The 17903-nt window shown below is 34.1% G+C and overlaps 1 protein-coding gene across 1 annotated transcript in view; it reads right to left on the minus strand.

Annotated features, from left to right (window-relative positions):
• ADGRB3 (adhesion G protein-coupled receptor B3) overlaps positions 1-17903 on the minus strand; it is a 468945-nt gene that overhangs the window by 193560 nt on the left and 257482 nt on the right. The window contains exons 14-16 of the mRNA XM_067294133.1: positions 12159-12305; positions 11321-11396; positions 3802-3904 (exon numbers count right to left, since the gene is read on the minus strand). Of these exons, the coding sequence (XP_067150234.1) occupies positions 3802-3904; positions 11321-11396; positions 12159-12305 (326 nt within the window). The remainder of the gene's footprint in view (positions 1-3801; positions 3905-11320; positions 11397-12158; positions 12306-17903) is intronic.

Consider the following 17903-nt stretch of genomic DNA (forward strand, 5'->3'; position numbering starts at 1 on the left):
CTTCTTGTTTTCTTCTTAGCCTTTAACCTATTTATTCCCTTTTTCACTGTATTTCTGGGTCTGGCCTCATGGCAATATCTCCTCATCCTGCTGTTGATGAGCCAACCCATTCCATGAGGGCAGCAACCTTTCATCACAGTTCTTGCCAGTTAATCACTTAGCTGCAGCTAAGGAAGCAGCTACTGTGTCTGCTAATGTTTATGACTGTTTCAGTATAGATTTCTACACCAAAATACAGGGCTTGGATATACTCAACATAGACATACATGTGTGAGTGTGTGTATATATCTCTGCCTGGCACATAAAACTGAACTTTCAAGATGTGATTGGCAACTTTGAAAGCCACACAACACAATGACAACTGTTTTCAGTTTCATCAAAAGCTTGATGTCCTGTGCTACTGCTGGCTTGCTACTTTAGCGTCTCTTGAGTAAATGTTCTGTGAAGTTGAAAGATGATAGTTCATATTCTCTCTAGAGCAAACAAAGTTCTGTTTGCGCAGTTTTTAAAAGATGACTTTGGGGTCTCTTCAGTTGAACTACTGGAAAGTGTGATCACATTCATCAACATGTGGCCACAATGAATAAGAATAAATATAATGTTTTCTAAATAACACTTTGCAACCTACATTCCCACTATGGTCAATTCTATATTATATATTTGAATTTATCTGTAAATCCAAATACCATGCTATATTCCAAATATCATATACAATTGTGATTTACACTTCCTCCCCAAAATAACCCTCTGTTTTTATTAAAGGACTAATTTTAATATAAAATGCAGCAATAATGATAAAATCTTGAGTATATAAATATTTTAATTTTAAGTTTAATTTGAATTAAACTTATTAACTCTTATTAAATGATCATATGTCTCCACATCTTTTTTCATAATCACTTAGCTAACATTACTGAATTTAGTCAATGGGTAGGGAGGTAAAAGAACAAATGTGCGAGCATACTCCCATATATGAATAAGCATACTTAGAGGTTGCTTAAAAATTAGTCATTAAATCTATTTGCTTACACACCATTCTGAATAGTAAACAGCATTTCAAGACCAAAGGTTTGAAACGAACAAAAATAACAACAAGAAGAGGCATTCCAAGAAAAGTAAATGAAATAGAATGTCTCTATTTTATTTTCCGTTTAATAATTAGTCATGTTTAATTGGCATCATGATTAATCCGTGAGTCATTAATATATAATGTTCAAAATCTAAATGTACAGTAATACTAGCTTTACCTTACTTTTCTGCATGCAGAATACAATGACTGTTGCACAGTAATATATTATAATTAAATGAAGTTTTCTTTACAGATGAGAAAATTATAGCAAAGAAGATTAGAATTAGATTCAGTCTCAAAGTAAAGAAAACTCAAACCTATAAAATAATATGTTTATACAGCTACAGCCCTAGTTCTTTAAACCACAGTCCCATGATGGAGGCTAAGATGTGAATAGAAAATCATTAAGCAATTAAAGATATTAAAATTGTAAAACTACTTTCCATTCCCAGACTTTTAGACCAGTATTTTGTAACTGTATCTGCCCAGCCAACTCTTATATCCAGTTAGAGCCACATGGACTTCTCTGAGATCTTACATAAACGTACTATATATATGTGTGTATATGTGTGTGTGTGTGTATATGTGTGTGTGTGTGTATATGTGTGTGTGTGTGTATAAAGTCCATTTTTAGGTTTAGGAATTTGTTCCAAAATCTTGATGCCTGGATTAAAGTATAGGACAAAAGCTGAGCCAAAAGACAAAAAATTGGCTCTGGAATCTATTGACAAGGTTAGTCCTTGACATGAACTAATACAATACTCATTAATATTCTTTTACAGAAAGGTTGATAAAGCCAGGTGGTGACTGATGTCTTTAAATTGCCTTTTTAGACAATGAAATTTCATCTCAAAGATTTGTAAACTTGGTAAAAGCCTCTTCTGTAAATTACTCAAATTGATTAAAAAAAAATTCTGACCCCTCCCCTTTAGAAATTTTCTAGAATTTCAGATTGTGGGGACATTTACTCAACCTTTCTTTAGTCTAGTCTTGTTTGTGTTGTGCTGTTTTTAAGAGCTTGTGATGGGGTTATCAGTATTTTAAATGCTGACACACAGCTCACTATTATTATTATTTTTATTTATTTATTTTCTATGACTAATGACAAAAGTAATTACAACCTTATTCTTTTCCTACCGTCTACTCCATAGTTTTCCAATCAGTCATTCCTATTTTGAAGACAGAAGTCATACTCTAATATTCCTTATCTACAGTCCATGTGAGTAGCTCCACAATCATTGTTAAAATAATGGAAATTAAAATCTGAAATTGAGAAATACCATAAACTCTTCTCAATATCTGAGATCAAAGCACATGTTTTATTTCAAAAAGGGTCTTTTTTTTTTAATAGGTAGGATTAATTTGTGATCTGCATCAGAATATACACCATTATGTTTTTAGTGAAATTTCTGTTTCTGACAGGAACAAAAGTTATCCTAGAGATTGTGATTTGCTGTTAATATATGTGATATAACTTAGGCTGGGGAAACCCCCCCCCCCTAAAAACTCCTAAAATAAACAGTGACAACTCTAAAAAAACCTCCTCAATTCCTCATCAATAAACTTCTGGTCTTATTGAGAGGTACTATAGGTAGGAGTCAGGGCAGTTTATATTCCTCCACTCTTTCTTTTTTTCTGCTTGACTTTTTAATAAATAATCAGTGAGATGTTCTTCATAATATCTTTTCCCTGGGAACCGAATGGTGGACCATAATGACGACTGATGGCAAAATAGACAGTCTCTTCCAGCCTGGAGTAAAATGTGAATCAAAGATCTAGAGTTCAAAGAGATTCCATCATACCTTTGCCGGAGTCACTAATCCAAATTTGCTGCTGACTGAAACATTTGGAACTCCGCATACTCAAGCTGAATTGTTCCTGTGAGACCATTTGGCCCACTGACTATAACAAAAAGTCATAGCTTTACAGCCTTTACCTAACAATATTATTTACTAAAGATTTAATAGCTGTTTCTTCTCTAATTGTCTCTTTATGACTTTATTTAAAGTAAACCCTAACTCTTAGTAATATAAAAAGATAGAGTTCATATTTTATGCCTTCACATAAATTACTCTAAAGTCTGTTATATACCATTCTTTCCTGGATGTCTACGTGCTGACAGCATAAAGAAAGAATATTAATCTTACTGTGAATTTTTTCATATCCAATTCCTCATAGCATTATTTTTTTCAGATTCAAAACATTTTTAATATGACACTACAGGATGAAAAACACAGAGTTAAAAATGCACAAAAATCCCTTAAATTTATAAAAAATCCAAGCTAAATCAGAACGATAGCACTTTTTCAGTCTGCTGCAAGATGTTAGGTACAAACAGGCTTTTGAATATAATGTAATGAAAGAAAGAAGAAGAAGAAAAGGCCTGAAGCACTATACGGCTCTATGCCCTACACAGGGAACAAAAGGTTAAGCATTCAGCACCGTACTACATTATCAATTGTATCCATCAAAGCAGCTAATGGACAGTTTTCTATAGAAATTGCTGTTTAAATGAAAACCTCAAAAATCACAGAATAATTAATTTTGTTCTACATATACACATGCATGAAACAAGCATACATTCTCTTCAAAATTTATTAGAATTTTCCTGGGCTTATGTTTTAGCAATTAAACTGGATTTTATTAAGAGATATTTAAAACAACTCTGCTCTTTCTCTCATATGATCTGATAGGTACTCTTGGAAATGCATCTCCACCATCTTTGTACTTACATTAGACAGATGTGCCAGTTCTATCTCTAGAAAAGAATCCGTAGTTTTGGGTTCAGGTCGTATAGTGACAACGATGATTTTTGAATTAATGACTGTAAAATTCCTGAAAAAATCATGTAAAAAATGTAAGATTTAACTTAATAGCATTAAATGAGGCTGCTGATACTACATTAAAAGAAATATCTCATGGATATTTTCAATGACTTTCTGTGCCAAATATTTAGTGAGAAAATATACTTGTTTGGAAGTGGTAAATACTGTCGCTAGTTACCAACCATACCTAATACATTAAAGATTGAAGAGCAACAATGATAGCAAAAGCGCCATTCTTCAAGTGTGATTTACTAATTATAAAGGCATATTGATGATACAGACATTCAGGCAACATTTAAATACATATCATTCACTTCTCTCAAGGTAGACCTGCTAGTTGTGTTTTATGAGAGACAGTCATTTTTCTTTCAAAGTGCTGTGTTGGCTTTTTTTCTGACCGTTAACTGCAAAAATCTGAAGATGGATGAGTGCCACGGGAAAGTCTACAGATCTGTTGGTTCTGTGCTGTTTTTGTGAAAACAAAAACAAAAACAAAAAACACCTGCTCCATTTTTGGAAAAATCATTGCTTTTGGTAAATGAATGGGCAACTTCATCATCTAAATATTTTTTAATCTATAATTCATAGTTGTGCCCTGACTGAAATCCCACTGAAAACAATCAGAATTTCTCACGGATGCCAGACTTGATTAAGTGTCATGTTATGGCACATGTTTACCCACAATAATATTTTTCTGTTAGTTTTCTCTAATTCATCACCCAGCTCTCTTTTTAGGTAAAACATCTATCAGTATATTTTCTGGCTGCCTTTCTAGGACAGATCTAGTATTTCCAAGGCTGTGCTAATACAGGCATAAAGAGATGTTGACATGATGTTCATGTCTGTGATCCTTGCTTCTTATGACCCCCTCAGGCTTAGAACAGTCACCAGCTACCAGACTGACTGTTTTTGGTTATGATGTTTCCATTGCATATAATGATGCTTTCAACAAAAACACTGTGCTGATCGCACAAAAAAAAGGATGAAACATCACAGAAAGACTTACTCACAGGTAGATATTATTAATCAAAGAAGAATCTAGGTAGTCTAGATGTAATTATAATACACAGTATCAAGATTTTTTTTTTTTTTGCTTTAATTGTTTATTTTCTCTGGGGAAATGGTATTTTGGAGAGGATTCCATGTTGTTGGATCACCATGGCTACAGTAATAGAAACTTAACTCAGCAGAAAGCACAAGGAATTAAATGATTCTTTTGGGGCAGGGTGAATTCTAGTCCAATTTTTCTCCAACAAATCATATAATGGAAAAATAATGGAAGAGGCTTTCTATTTGGTTTAATTCCTGTTTCTCCACTTTGTTTGTACTCAGTTAAATCTCACACATTTATTAACAAAAACTTCTCTCTCTAGCCGACTAGCATGTAATGCTGGGCAAACTTTCAGTGCATTATGTAGAGGTGGAGAAATGAAATTACTGCTAACCTTAATGCATTACAGTAGCTGAATACCCATAAATATTTCCAAGTAAGGCATAATTAAAAAAAAATGAAACAAAACTCTACATAAGGACAAAACAGTTTTTCTCTAATAGGTCATAATAGGTGGAAATAGGGCTTACTAGTTATTAACAGATTTCATCTATTTTGGAAATTTACATAAGTGAATTGCTGATACTTATGTACTTGAACACAGTAAATCTTTGTGACTGATTAACTGCCGTACCTAATTCTGGTACAGTTCTAATGGTTCTTGGTTGAGATCCAAAAGAGCATTTAAAGTGCCTAGAGTGCAACTTAGGTATATAAATTTTGCCTAGATCTCATAAAAACCCTGCCTAGCCAGTTAGGTTCTCAAGAGTCCCTAGAAGACTTTTTCACCAGAAAATAAATGTAACTGCCTACACCGCTATGAAATGATGTCTGTACCTCTCACTGCTGTCCTGGCTGGGCTGAATGCCTAGTTATATATCTGATATTTAGCCATTTAGATTAGTCCCTGGAAGAATGTGATCTGGTAAGCATATTCTAAACGCACATAACACAAAAGATACCACTGAATTCAGCTCAAAGCATTGCAGTCACAACAATTTCCTTCAGAACCACTACTGCCAGTGGTATTTTTGTTGAAGACCATTTTTTGTACAGAAGCTTAGTGCTGAGAACACTTTTTTTTAGCAATTTAAGTAATCAGCTTCTACAAAACTTTCCTGGAGGCAGAATATGTGGGTTGCAATCCCTCTCATGCTTGGAATGACATCTCACACTTCCCGTGCAAGTGCATTATCTTATAGCTTGCTATATGACAGGTAGAGAGTGACTTCACCATTACCTCTTTCTCCTTCATCCATCTTTTTTAAGAGAACAGTGAGCCTATCACTGATATCTGAAAGGACAATTTAAGTATCTAAACCCAGGAAACTGTTTCAAGCTTCACAGAGCCCTGATCAGATCTGTAACTAAATGCTTTTAAGTCTGAGAGACAGCCAAGGCTTCAGAAGTAAATTTTTGTTGGCATTCCCTACAGGCAGGCTTAGCTGTCCGAAACCACTCACCTGCTGCCTGCCGTCATTTGTGAATTCTGTACTAACTCTTCATTCATTGAATAGAGGATGTGCTTTTATGGGCTGGGAGCTAAGCAGTTAAGACGGGCAATTCTCAGTATCACCTTGTCTCTTGGTTACCCTAGATCCAGGGCCTTGATTTTACCCATAGCTACATAGTTTCTATCCATAATGGAACTGTGTTTCTAAATGAGCACTGACTTCACATTCCAGGATTTTCATATAATTTTTTTGTATAAATCATTTTTGTAAAATGCCTCCTGACATGTCATAAAAGACATGTTAAACTGGAACCTACAAGAAATCCATGCTTAGAGTAAATGTTATGATGAATGATCCATTTCTTGATTATTAAAAAAATCTAAAAATCTAAAAAAATCTTGATTATCAAAAAAACCATTATCTTTAATGAAATGACTTGTATGAGATGGTCTTCCCCTGACTGTCCAGAAAAGTGCATATTAGGGTCAAATTTTGAAATTGGTTACTCAGAAAATAGATTAAAATTCTTGGGAATTATGGTTAAATAAACCCTTGAAGATTCAAGATAACAAAGTTACAGTGAGTAAACTCTAATAAAGAACTTTCAGAGCTGGGGTCCTAGTGTTTTTTTCACATCTGAATTTACAAAAATATTAAGAAAACAGAGTTGTTTTACTATTTTTTTTTCTATCAGGGTATTCTTTTATATCAGGGTAGATATGTTCATTCTATGTGATAGGAAATTCAGGCTTTCTTTTCTTTTTAGAATGACTTCATATTACTCAAGAAAAATGAACTTATGAATAAGGCATGTTGTTATCCCAAGACAGCATGAATGAAGTTCAATGTGTAAATGTTGTGTATATATGAGAAAAACTATGGATGCTGTAGAAGTAATGCTATGCAGTAAAAGTGGGTGCTCTGTCCTCATCTAACAAAGCACATCAGCTGGTCTAATGAAGTCTAAGGGCATTTTTGGCTGTATGGCATCTGAAGTGGATGGTTTAGGAATGAGGTTTTAGACAGGGGAAGAGAACATTTCAGTGAATTAACAGAAAAAGCAGGATGTTTGTATAAGCGACAGGAAGAAAAGCTTGCAACAGCAAAATCACTGGTGCTGTATTTGTTCTTATTTGGCAGGGGAAAAGTTAAAAACTATCTTACTGTATGGCAAAATGCAATAAATTCCACCAGAGTGCCCAAGAGATGAATTATATATAATATTTTTAGATGAGTATTACACTGAGAATTTTCTGTGAAACTAACAATAATATATACATATTCTGGGATGCAAAGGCTATGGAAATATTTCTCAGTCTATAATACTCAGAATATTTCAATATTTCACTCTAGGATTAAGAAAAAAAGACCTCTATGACATTACAAAACACTGCAATACAGCAAAGTGTGTTAGGTGTACTTTATTTACTTGTACATGGGAAGAAAATAATTCTTCTATAAGTGAGGCTAAGGTACTTTCTCTCTTCCCTGCCCTCTTTTTTAAACAGTCCTTGCAAAATTGTTTGAAAAATATATACATACTATTAGGATTATTCATGTTGCTCAGAAAGGTTTGTGCTTTTTTTTAGATTAATATAATTGCCAAGTTCTCATCTCACATTGTCTTTACAAGACTTGTTGTCAATAAACTTCATGCCAGTAAAAACAAGAAAAATCAAGCCCATACACCAAAATGTAGCTAATTTTGGAACTTGTGAAATATATTGTATAGAGTGTCCTAGATAATGAAATGCTCATTATATTCACAAAACACCTGTGTTGTACCTGATGGGGGCTCTGTGGTAAGGTGCTTTGAAAGATTTCCCCTAAAGATATATTGACAGAAATTTGCTTTCTTCTTTGAAAAGCAAAAAAATTCCCTTGTGATAATGCAGAAATTTGCATCCCTTTTAGTGCTGTTATTAAGGAATGTACAGGAATGTGTCACCACTATTCTTTTGACAGCTACAAAAAACAGGATTTCATACAATCAAATATTTATTTTTCTACAGTCCTAATGTCTGAAAAAACAGGGACAGAAATCTCATGAGAAGTGTTTAAAGCTCTCTGAATATTTAACTGCAGCCAGTAGAAGTCACCTCTTTTATCAGGTTGTCAAGTCTAACTCACGTGGACTTTGAACTCCAACACAAGCCCATCTTTCTTGTTTTACCTTGGTTCATTGTTTTGTTTATCTTTATTCTCACTATTAACATATTTGGTCAAATGCCATTTTATTTAGAACAGTATCACATAAGACACTTATCCAGAATGTTTTTCTTTTTTTAAATGTGATACATCGTGCATAGCTACCACACTTCTGGGCATTGTATAAAAACTAGATGGTATTACCTTCCTTCACATTTTAGTGTTCATTCTATACATAATGCTATTGTGGTGAAGCACTTCACTATGTTCAGCATGAATATGGTTATCACAATAATGCTTATTACAACATTAAACAACATTAGCATAAGTAATAATTAGTATAAAATCATATAGGATGATTGTTTTCCATTTCAAAAAAATAAGCAAACAAAAACGTACATTTTCCAAACTCAGTGGGATGAATGGAAAAATTTTAACATGCTCATGTTCCCAAACAAGTGTAAAATCACAAACCACTCTGAATAAAGGTTCCTTTAAAACCTGCATTTCAGTTCTAATTTTAGGGAAGAGTCTAGTGACTCAACAAATTCAGCACTAAACATGGTTGCAGGGTTTTTTTTCCAGTTCAGAGTTGTGTCTGAATGAATATTAAAATGTTTTGAATGCATTCAAATTGTTCAAAATTGTGTTGCCTTTATGCAACTATTGTTGCATAAATGATGTTACTATTTTAAAGTCATGAGATCAAATCCTGAATATGATCACCATGGGCAAAAATATCCAATGCGATACACTTCCTGATGAGGTAAGAGAAGTAAGCCGTAAAAGTTTCAGTATAACTTCAATATAAACATTAAAGAAGTGGAGGAAAGTACAGAGGCGCTAAACTCCTAACAAAGAAGAGACTAGAGGTACCCTAGAATATGTGTTGTATTTTGATATCACAGATTAATCATGGCTTTTATTCCTTATTCTCATACATAAGAGAAAGTAACAGTACTCATTTCCTTCTCTTGGATGGCTAAGAATTGGATTCAAATAATATTGAACATATTCAGAGGCAAAGTGGGATATCTTCTTATCTGAATTTCTAAAGACTTCATTTATGAATAGATAAATGTAGATTATTACACCATTATGTTTTAGAAGCTCACAAAACCTCTCTACAAGCTGAATTGTACAGAGAAATGGTCAAATTCACTGTGGAAATCAATAACCAGCTGAAAGTAGAACAGATAAAAGCAAAAAATTTAGAACTGAAATGCACTTTTTCATAGTCCATAGTACTTAATTTGCTGTACTTTTATGTCCCTGTTCTGCCCCTATTCCACTACTTCAGATGCTATTGATTCTAGTGAAAATATAGTAAGGTCTATAAATTTCACTCCTCTCAAGGATGAAATAAATGCCCTGAATGGCTTTTCTTACAAGCAAATACACAGCATTCAGTGGTTCACATTTGTTTTCTGTAAATTAAAATTATCAGCCTATGACAGCTGAAAAGGCAGAATCATGGATTGCTGTTTACAGTAAAAGGGTTTGAAAGGCATATGGCCACCTCAATGCTTTCCTCGGGTTGGCAGATTGTCTTTAAGGTCTGCCAAAAAGGGCTGAATATGATAGCCATTTGGCTGTATTTCTCCGAATATGAGAGAATAGAAGAAAACATCTCTCTCAAACATCTCTTCCTTCTCTTCCTTCCTGGCTAATTTCAGAAATTGGCACAGCAAATGGAAAGTGCTTACTGACATTTCAGAAGTGGTTGAGTTGTCACTTATAGAGTGCCCTAAGTGTATATGGCTCTCATCAGTACTTCTTGGTGTCCTGTCAGGCCATTAGACTATTGGAATTGCTTTCTACCTCAGAGAGATTTCTACCTCTTGAATTGCAGCTACTCACCACACAGCACATTACAACTTTACTGGGAAGCTTTTTTCCTTAGGACTGAGACTTTGTTTCCAATGGATTTTGGCAAAAAACTGTTGTTCTTCCACCCTTTGTTTCAACACTTGAAATTTTGATTAAATAGAGTGAGGGATCCCATGGCTTTCTAATTATTCTGAATTCATTGGCAGCTATTGTGACATGATATGCACCAGTTTATTTTACAGCAAAAAGACATTAGTAGACCAAAGGTGCACAGGATCATGTGAAGTAAGCTAATATTAATGAACCATGAAATGACCTAACCAGTAATTTGAGAAGGGGGAAAACAGTTGTTTCCAAATTGTCTGTCAGCAAGTCCAGAAAGTAAAAAGCAAAACAAAAGACCTTCTTATTTCTTTATGTATGTGTATGGCCCTCATAACTGACATACCATAGTTGTTCAGGTGCATGCATGTCTTGTTTCTAAAACAGATCCTCACTACATTTCTGCTGTCCCTTCTGAATGCTGCTTGCACAGAAAAAGTACTTGGAAAACTACTAGCAGAGACTTGTGTAAAAGGAGAGCAGACTTCCTTATTATATCAGGTTATTATGTCATTACTAGATCACTTATACTAACCTTACAAGCAGTAGTTTGAAGCACAGGTGTATGGGGCCTGAGCACTAACTTACATCAGTGTACAAACTTCCAGAAAAACATTTCCTTATTTAAGCTAAATTTAGATTAGATAAAATTGGTTATTTCCATAAAAGAAATGACAAAGCATGAAGACAAGACAAAGATATATATTTTAAGTAACAGTGGATGAAAATCCCACACTATCTATATGCACTGTTCACTGTCTACTTTTATCTTGACAGTATAGTTATGATCTGAAATTTAAAGTTTAATTCATATTGTATTTACGGTAAAGAAGTTTCTTACCTTAAAGTGGGCAAAATGAGTTCTAAATTTTTGTACAGCACTGCTCCAAGTACAAATACAGTTGATTCATCTAGTTCTAAAAAGAGCAAGGAAAAACTTTTTTTTTAAATTCTGTCTTTCCCAAGAATAACTCAGCAAAAATAACTGTGAATAGCACTTACCTTTCTAGTATAAATTTTATTTTAAAGAAATTGTTATCATTTTGAATTATATCCTGGAAGTCTGTCATAAAAATGTAAAACTGTCAGGTATATATCAATAGATTTAAACCACTGAAAATCCTGTTTTCAAAAAATCCATCGTTTACTAGCATCCATGTTAGTTCATTTACTTTTATAATTAAGTATCTCTAAAGACTGTCTTTAGAGTTTAATGTGTACTGAGTAAATTCTCTAATGTCACAGATCTGCACTGCAATGGTATTTGTAAATTGGATCTGAAGCCAGAGTAATTGGTCTGCTGAGCATCATTCACTAAAAGTTAGGTCATCTGTTACGATGCTCTAATCTGTTGGAGCAGAGCAGTTACAGGAGGTACAGCTGAATGCAGAGCTGAGCTTCAAGTCACCTGACACCTCCACAGATACAATCCTATGCAGAATAACTAAGCATTGGCTCTGCAATGTAGAAAATAATGTCTTGGATTTCTTTAGCTCTTTTTGTTCAAGATGCTGAGATTAAGCCTCGTTATAACCCTCTGAGACAAGCTGTGGGTACTGTACCTCCTTTGAAGATGGATAAAATAATCAGTTCTATGTTATACAGTGGTCTGAAGAGAAAGATTCTAAGTTCCCTTGTTAAAACCAATAAAAAATTAACATGCTGATATGCTTCTTTACCTGTTGACAGAGGGGTGAAGATATTTTTTGGAATGACAACCCTGTCTTCTGAGTTTCGTGCCCAATCAACCATTCCTTTTCTTCCTTTCATGGGGAAATTGATGTCAGTTAGAACAGATGCTGCAGGAAGCTTCTGAATGCTGGCCACTAGTAAGAGCAATCACAAAATCAAATAAAACTGTGTTTCATGCTTTAAAGCATCACACAGTGATAACTGTACAGCAATAACAAAAATGTATAATAACACAATTCAAGTAAAGCAGAAATTTACAGGACATTAACTAGCACAGAAAGTATAGACTTCTATTTATTATGCAGTTCTTCTATGGATTAATTATGTGGCATTGATTCTATCACTTGTCAGCCAGGTTCTTGTTAACTTTCTTAACAGGGATTATTCAATGCACTGGCTTATACCCTGAAATTCACATGTAAGGACATAGTTTTGTCTTCAGAGCAAATTCTAAAATGATTAAATGTGACAGTAAAAGGAAGAGGATGCTGAAAATTGCTTTGGGAAACACAAGTGCTAGATGCAGGCTAATGAAGCAATAACAGAGCTTTTATCCCCTATGCAGGCACAATTTCAAGATAGACCCATCAAGGAGATTCACATATTAAAAGACCTCATTGTTTCCACACAAATGAGAACAAGGCAGTATAGCATTTGATTTCTTTTCCTTGAAAGAATAATCCCCATTCTGAATTCTTAATTATATTTTTCATCCCCAAACCCCCAATCAACGTCATTATTATATCTGTAACAGATATAGAAAAACAGAAGAAAAAAGTATGAAATGTAATAATAAGCAGCTTACAATTTTGTTTACCCATCCTCATTTTCTTTCTTTTTCTAACTCAACTATTATCTGGAAATCAGTTTTATCTTTGCTTGGAAGTCTGACTCCATGGCAACACTGTCAGTGTCTAGTAGGATTCAAACTACTTTTATGAAACTGTCAGGGCTGCAAATACTTAGGTACACTCAGAGAGATGACAAGCAATATGCCTGGAGCACTAGCTCCACTCTTTATGTAAGCCATGTTGATAATCTTTTCCTATGTAATGCTACTCCTAATCAATTTATGATGAGGTTAATGTAGTTGGAAGACTTCAGACATTAGGACTACACTTTGATCTACATAATGATTTCACTGCAAGGACTTCATGGTGGGAGTGGTGTAAACAGAAAGACAATAGGGACAGCTGTAAAAGCAATCAGAACAGGAAAATTAAAGTAGAAAACCATTATGTGTCTCATCAGTGGATTTTATTTGAAAGGAAACTCTAATTCAAATCCAAAAGAAGAGGAAAATTAAGATGTTAACAATATTAGCTCTACAAATTATTACTTGATAACTGTCTTTTAGTTTCAAATTAGACTGCTTATGTATTCTAGAATCACATTAGTGAGGCTGTACTTGAGGTTCTTTCAGGCTTTCCATTATAAAACTATCATGAGGGGTTTACAGCGCTACTAACAATCCCCTCTGGACTGAAACTGGCATATAAATTTACAGTCCTAAGGGATGTTCAGCCTTGTAAAATTTCAGGTGGTCTGTTGAGGAAGAAGTGTCCGGGTGTTTCAGAATTACTGGAGCACAAAATGGATTGCATGTTTTCACATGCAATCAGTGGATATACAGAGCATATTAACACTGTACAAATGCATTTTTTCCATGGTTACTAAAATCCAGTAAGAATTTTATTTTATTTTCAACATAAAGTTAAACCCACAGTTATTTAGTTTGCAAAATTAAATACAGCCTGTGTGAGACTGTATTGTTTTATTTGTGCAGTATTTATCTATGTATCTACCTATCTATCTAATTAGCCAGTAGAGTCTTAATATTTCACCCACCTTTAGGATGGCAGTTCCCCTTATTGAAATAGGAAATCAATGTTATTCAATGGAATTCACTCCACACAACAGAAAATCACTTTAGAACTGAATAAATGATGAGAGTCTAGGATAGTATCTCTCTGGACTGTGTCTATCTATGTATTTTAAATAGGGTCATTAATCATGATACCACTATTTAGATCCAAAGATACCAAAATATTTGTTAAGATTTAGGTGGTGAATAACATAAAAACTAAATACAAAACCTAAGTATTTGGCTTATGGCTTATACGCGATAAATATAGATATATATTCCCATGTATGGTTCAGACAATTTTTTCTATTACTCAGAAGCAGAAACCAGCCAAACAAAAGGGCCTTTATTTAATTTCACAGAAGATGCCACCTCGACATCCTGGAGACTTCCGCTTTCTGTTTAGACAAACAGAAAGCACAGCACACATAAAACAGTAATTGAAATTGATTTGCAAAAATGCTTGCTCCATGTCCTGTGAAGACTACCTTTAAGATTAGATTACAGTAGATTATTATGCCATTCTTTAGCCACTTTTTTGAGGGATTCCAAGAGCACATGCCTAATAATTTCAGACATGACACTGTCCTTTAAAGGTGTAAGAGTAGCCTACTGGACTCAGGCTGGAGGCAACAAATTCAGCCCATAACAACATGGCCAGCTGCATGCCTGAAACAACCCGACTTCTTCAGCACCATCGCAAACTGTATTTTGGTTCTAAATGTAAGCTAATATTCTTAGTGAATATTAATATAAAACTCATCTCAAAGAGATCCTGGAGCAAGACCAGCTAGCTACATTGTGAAATGAGGCTTTCTTCCTCTCAAACTCAGTTTTAATCTGCAGCATGAAAATAATTGTTTACTTTGATGTGAGCATGAAAATCAGCAGGTCTTCCAGAGAAGAAAGTATGTAATGCAGGTGCCAGTTCATTCACACGCCAGGAACTCAAATGTCATTTTCTTATATAACTGTTATACAGACAGAATAAGACAGAATGACAAGTCATCCACTTTGTATTTTATTGTATCTTTTTTATGATAGGTTTGTATTAGAAAATGTTGCTCCAATTATCTCAATCTGAATGATTCAATCCTGTAATTACCACACGAACACTTCATCTTCTCATTAATTTGGGGAAAAACAAAAATTGCACATATTTTTTTAAATTACCTTACCAAAACATTATGACCTGAATTTGTGAGACAGAACACCAGCAGATGAGAACATTTATAGGCACCATGGCAGGAGTATTTTCACTTGTTTTTGTACACACAGGAGAAGTATATATAAATACTCAGGAAATACAGTCAGTGAGAATATTAATAAGAAGGACATGTGCAATGGAAAAAATAAAAACAAAATAAAAATGACTTAGGCAGCAGATGAAAAAAAAAGGCATGTGCCGTTTTGAAGAAAAGGACTTCAAAATATAAAAATGTCCCATATACGTCATCTACAGCATATATTATTCTCTCAGATAAAAAGATGTTTCAGTTATTGGTGCAATCCATTCTACTTTTCTAATTTGATTACCTCTTTTTGGACTGTTTATGTCAAAGACATAATACCAACATGTATCCATCTTGTCACTCCTCAGATAATTCTTATGGTTTGCACATATCTTGCTGTAGACACAACTCATCAAAGCTGGTATCATATGACAGTATGGCATCATATGAAAATATCATATGACAATATGATATATATGACAATATGCTTATTTATTTACATTATGGCAATCCTTATGGTATGCCAGGTATCATTCAGAAAAATATAAGATATAGTGCTTGAGTTAATTAGGAGTGATTCTTAGGTTTTGATTTAACCACTAGCACAAATCAGAAACAAAACAGTCACCCAGAAGGCTTTTGTTGGGAGAAAACTTAGAGACAGTAAGTTTGGATGCAGAGAAACAAGTTTATGGTGTAGAATATGTTGCATTCTTTTATTTCCTGGACAGCTTCTCTTGTGGCTTCTATATACTTTCAATTACAATTTCAATATGCTTCCCAAAGGTAAAAAGAACAAGTAGGAAAAAGGAATCACATTCATGGGGCATGCTTGTATTCCACCTGTGAAGAATGCAGGAAGTAGAATATAATCTGTATTTCTTCAAAAAGCAACATCATCATAGTTCTGAATCTTTCAGGTCAAATTTATATACCTTAGATTGAAGAAGGCCTACTCTAGCTATAAGTTGGAGCACAGGTAAAAAAGGCCTTCTTTTCAGAAATCTTTAAATATCCTTTTGATGCCCAATAGTATAAATTATAAGACACAGTGGTTCAATTACACATAAGAACACATACGTATTTGATGATTCCATAATAATTATTGATTCAGAAAAACCTTTTTTCAAGTAGTCCAGTCTAATCAATTTAGTGATTGCTTTGACCGTAATGGATTCATTTTAATATCCCTTACATACACATCTCCATTTACCCTTTTTTCACTATCTTGCTGCAGTTGCAGACAATCTGTTCAATACTGCTCTACTGAAAATTTCTGAATAAGCACCTACTAACTGTTCTTACTTACTGAGTATGGCAAAATTTCTTTGGATTTGATTAATGATTGCTTGAAGGAATGAAGAATTTTCCATGACTATCCAAATGACCTGATTACACACAATATTATGGAAATGATGTGTAAGTGGTTTATTTAGAGCAGCGCAAGAGGGGTTAATTAATGTGCCAAGAAAGTCCTGAGTGAAATAAATATTGTGTAGTTCTTGTATACTAGCCCTTGTAGATCATGGCCTAGAATGCCAGAGCTAAAACGTATTGCTATGATACTTATAACCCTGAATGAGTTATAAGCAGCCTAGTGCAACTTCCCGTGTCTCTCTGACTGATCAATGTTGCTGGTCTCCAAATAATAAAAGATAAAAGAACCAAGTAAGTTGCATGAATAATCTTGCCCTTCTCTTTCCTACCCATCCATTAGCCTCCATTGTTGAACAAACACTGGTAACATTTCAGAACCAGGCCCCTGAAGAATATTAATTTGTTCATAGACTAAAACAAAACTTCAGCTCTCACAGTTGAGATTTAGGTTCTAAAACTGGATCTTAAGCCAAATTAAACAGTTGATCCCTAACCTTGTCAAAGACTGAACCAAAACCCTGATCTCAAAACCTTTAGAAAAGATGTTCAAAATCTGAGCCTGATTTCTGTAGCACTCACGTCTTTACACAACAGGAAAAAACTAGGTCTGATTCTTGTTTTGCTTAAATGGTAACGTTCTGGGTTTGTTCTGTTTTACAGCACAGTAATTATATTGATCCCTAATTTACAATTGCTTAAGATGCAGAGGAAGAGGAATTTATTATTTGATAATGCATCAGTGCCTTGACAGAAAAGGAAAACCACTTACAGAAATCTATAGGACTAGCATAAGAACTTGACTTCTGCTTAACTCTTTGTGTCAAATCAAGATAGAAGAAATCTGAATTTGAGTGAATTTCAATCACAAACAACAGAGAATGGCTATGCCTATTAGCAGCATCATTCCCTCTTTTCCTGTCCTTTTTTGACTTTCCCTCTTTTCCTGTCCTTTTTTGACTTGTCAGTTGACAGCATACTATATAAATTATTCAGCATTTAGTACACTTCAGTTCATCACACAACAGGTTTTGATTTTTCAGACAGAATATTATACTGGCCTTCTGGGTGAGCTACTGATAAATTTATTTCTGGGAAAAATAGTCATGAATAGACCTGCCATTTTCACAGGTGTTCAGAATACAGAATATGAAATGATCTTTGTGTTAGAATTCAGAATACTGAATATTTCTGCAAACCTGTCTACTAAGAAGATTCAATTTGAACCATATTTATACATTTTAGAACTATTCTCTTGACTC

Source organism: Apteryx mantelli, chromosome 3, assembly GCF_036417845.1.
Source record: "Apteryx mantelli isolate bAptMan1 chromosome 3, bAptMan1.hap1, whole genome shotgun sequence".
Taxonomy (NCBI): Eukaryota; Metazoa; Chordata; class Aves; order Apterygiformes; family Apterygidae; genus Apteryx; species Apteryx mantelli.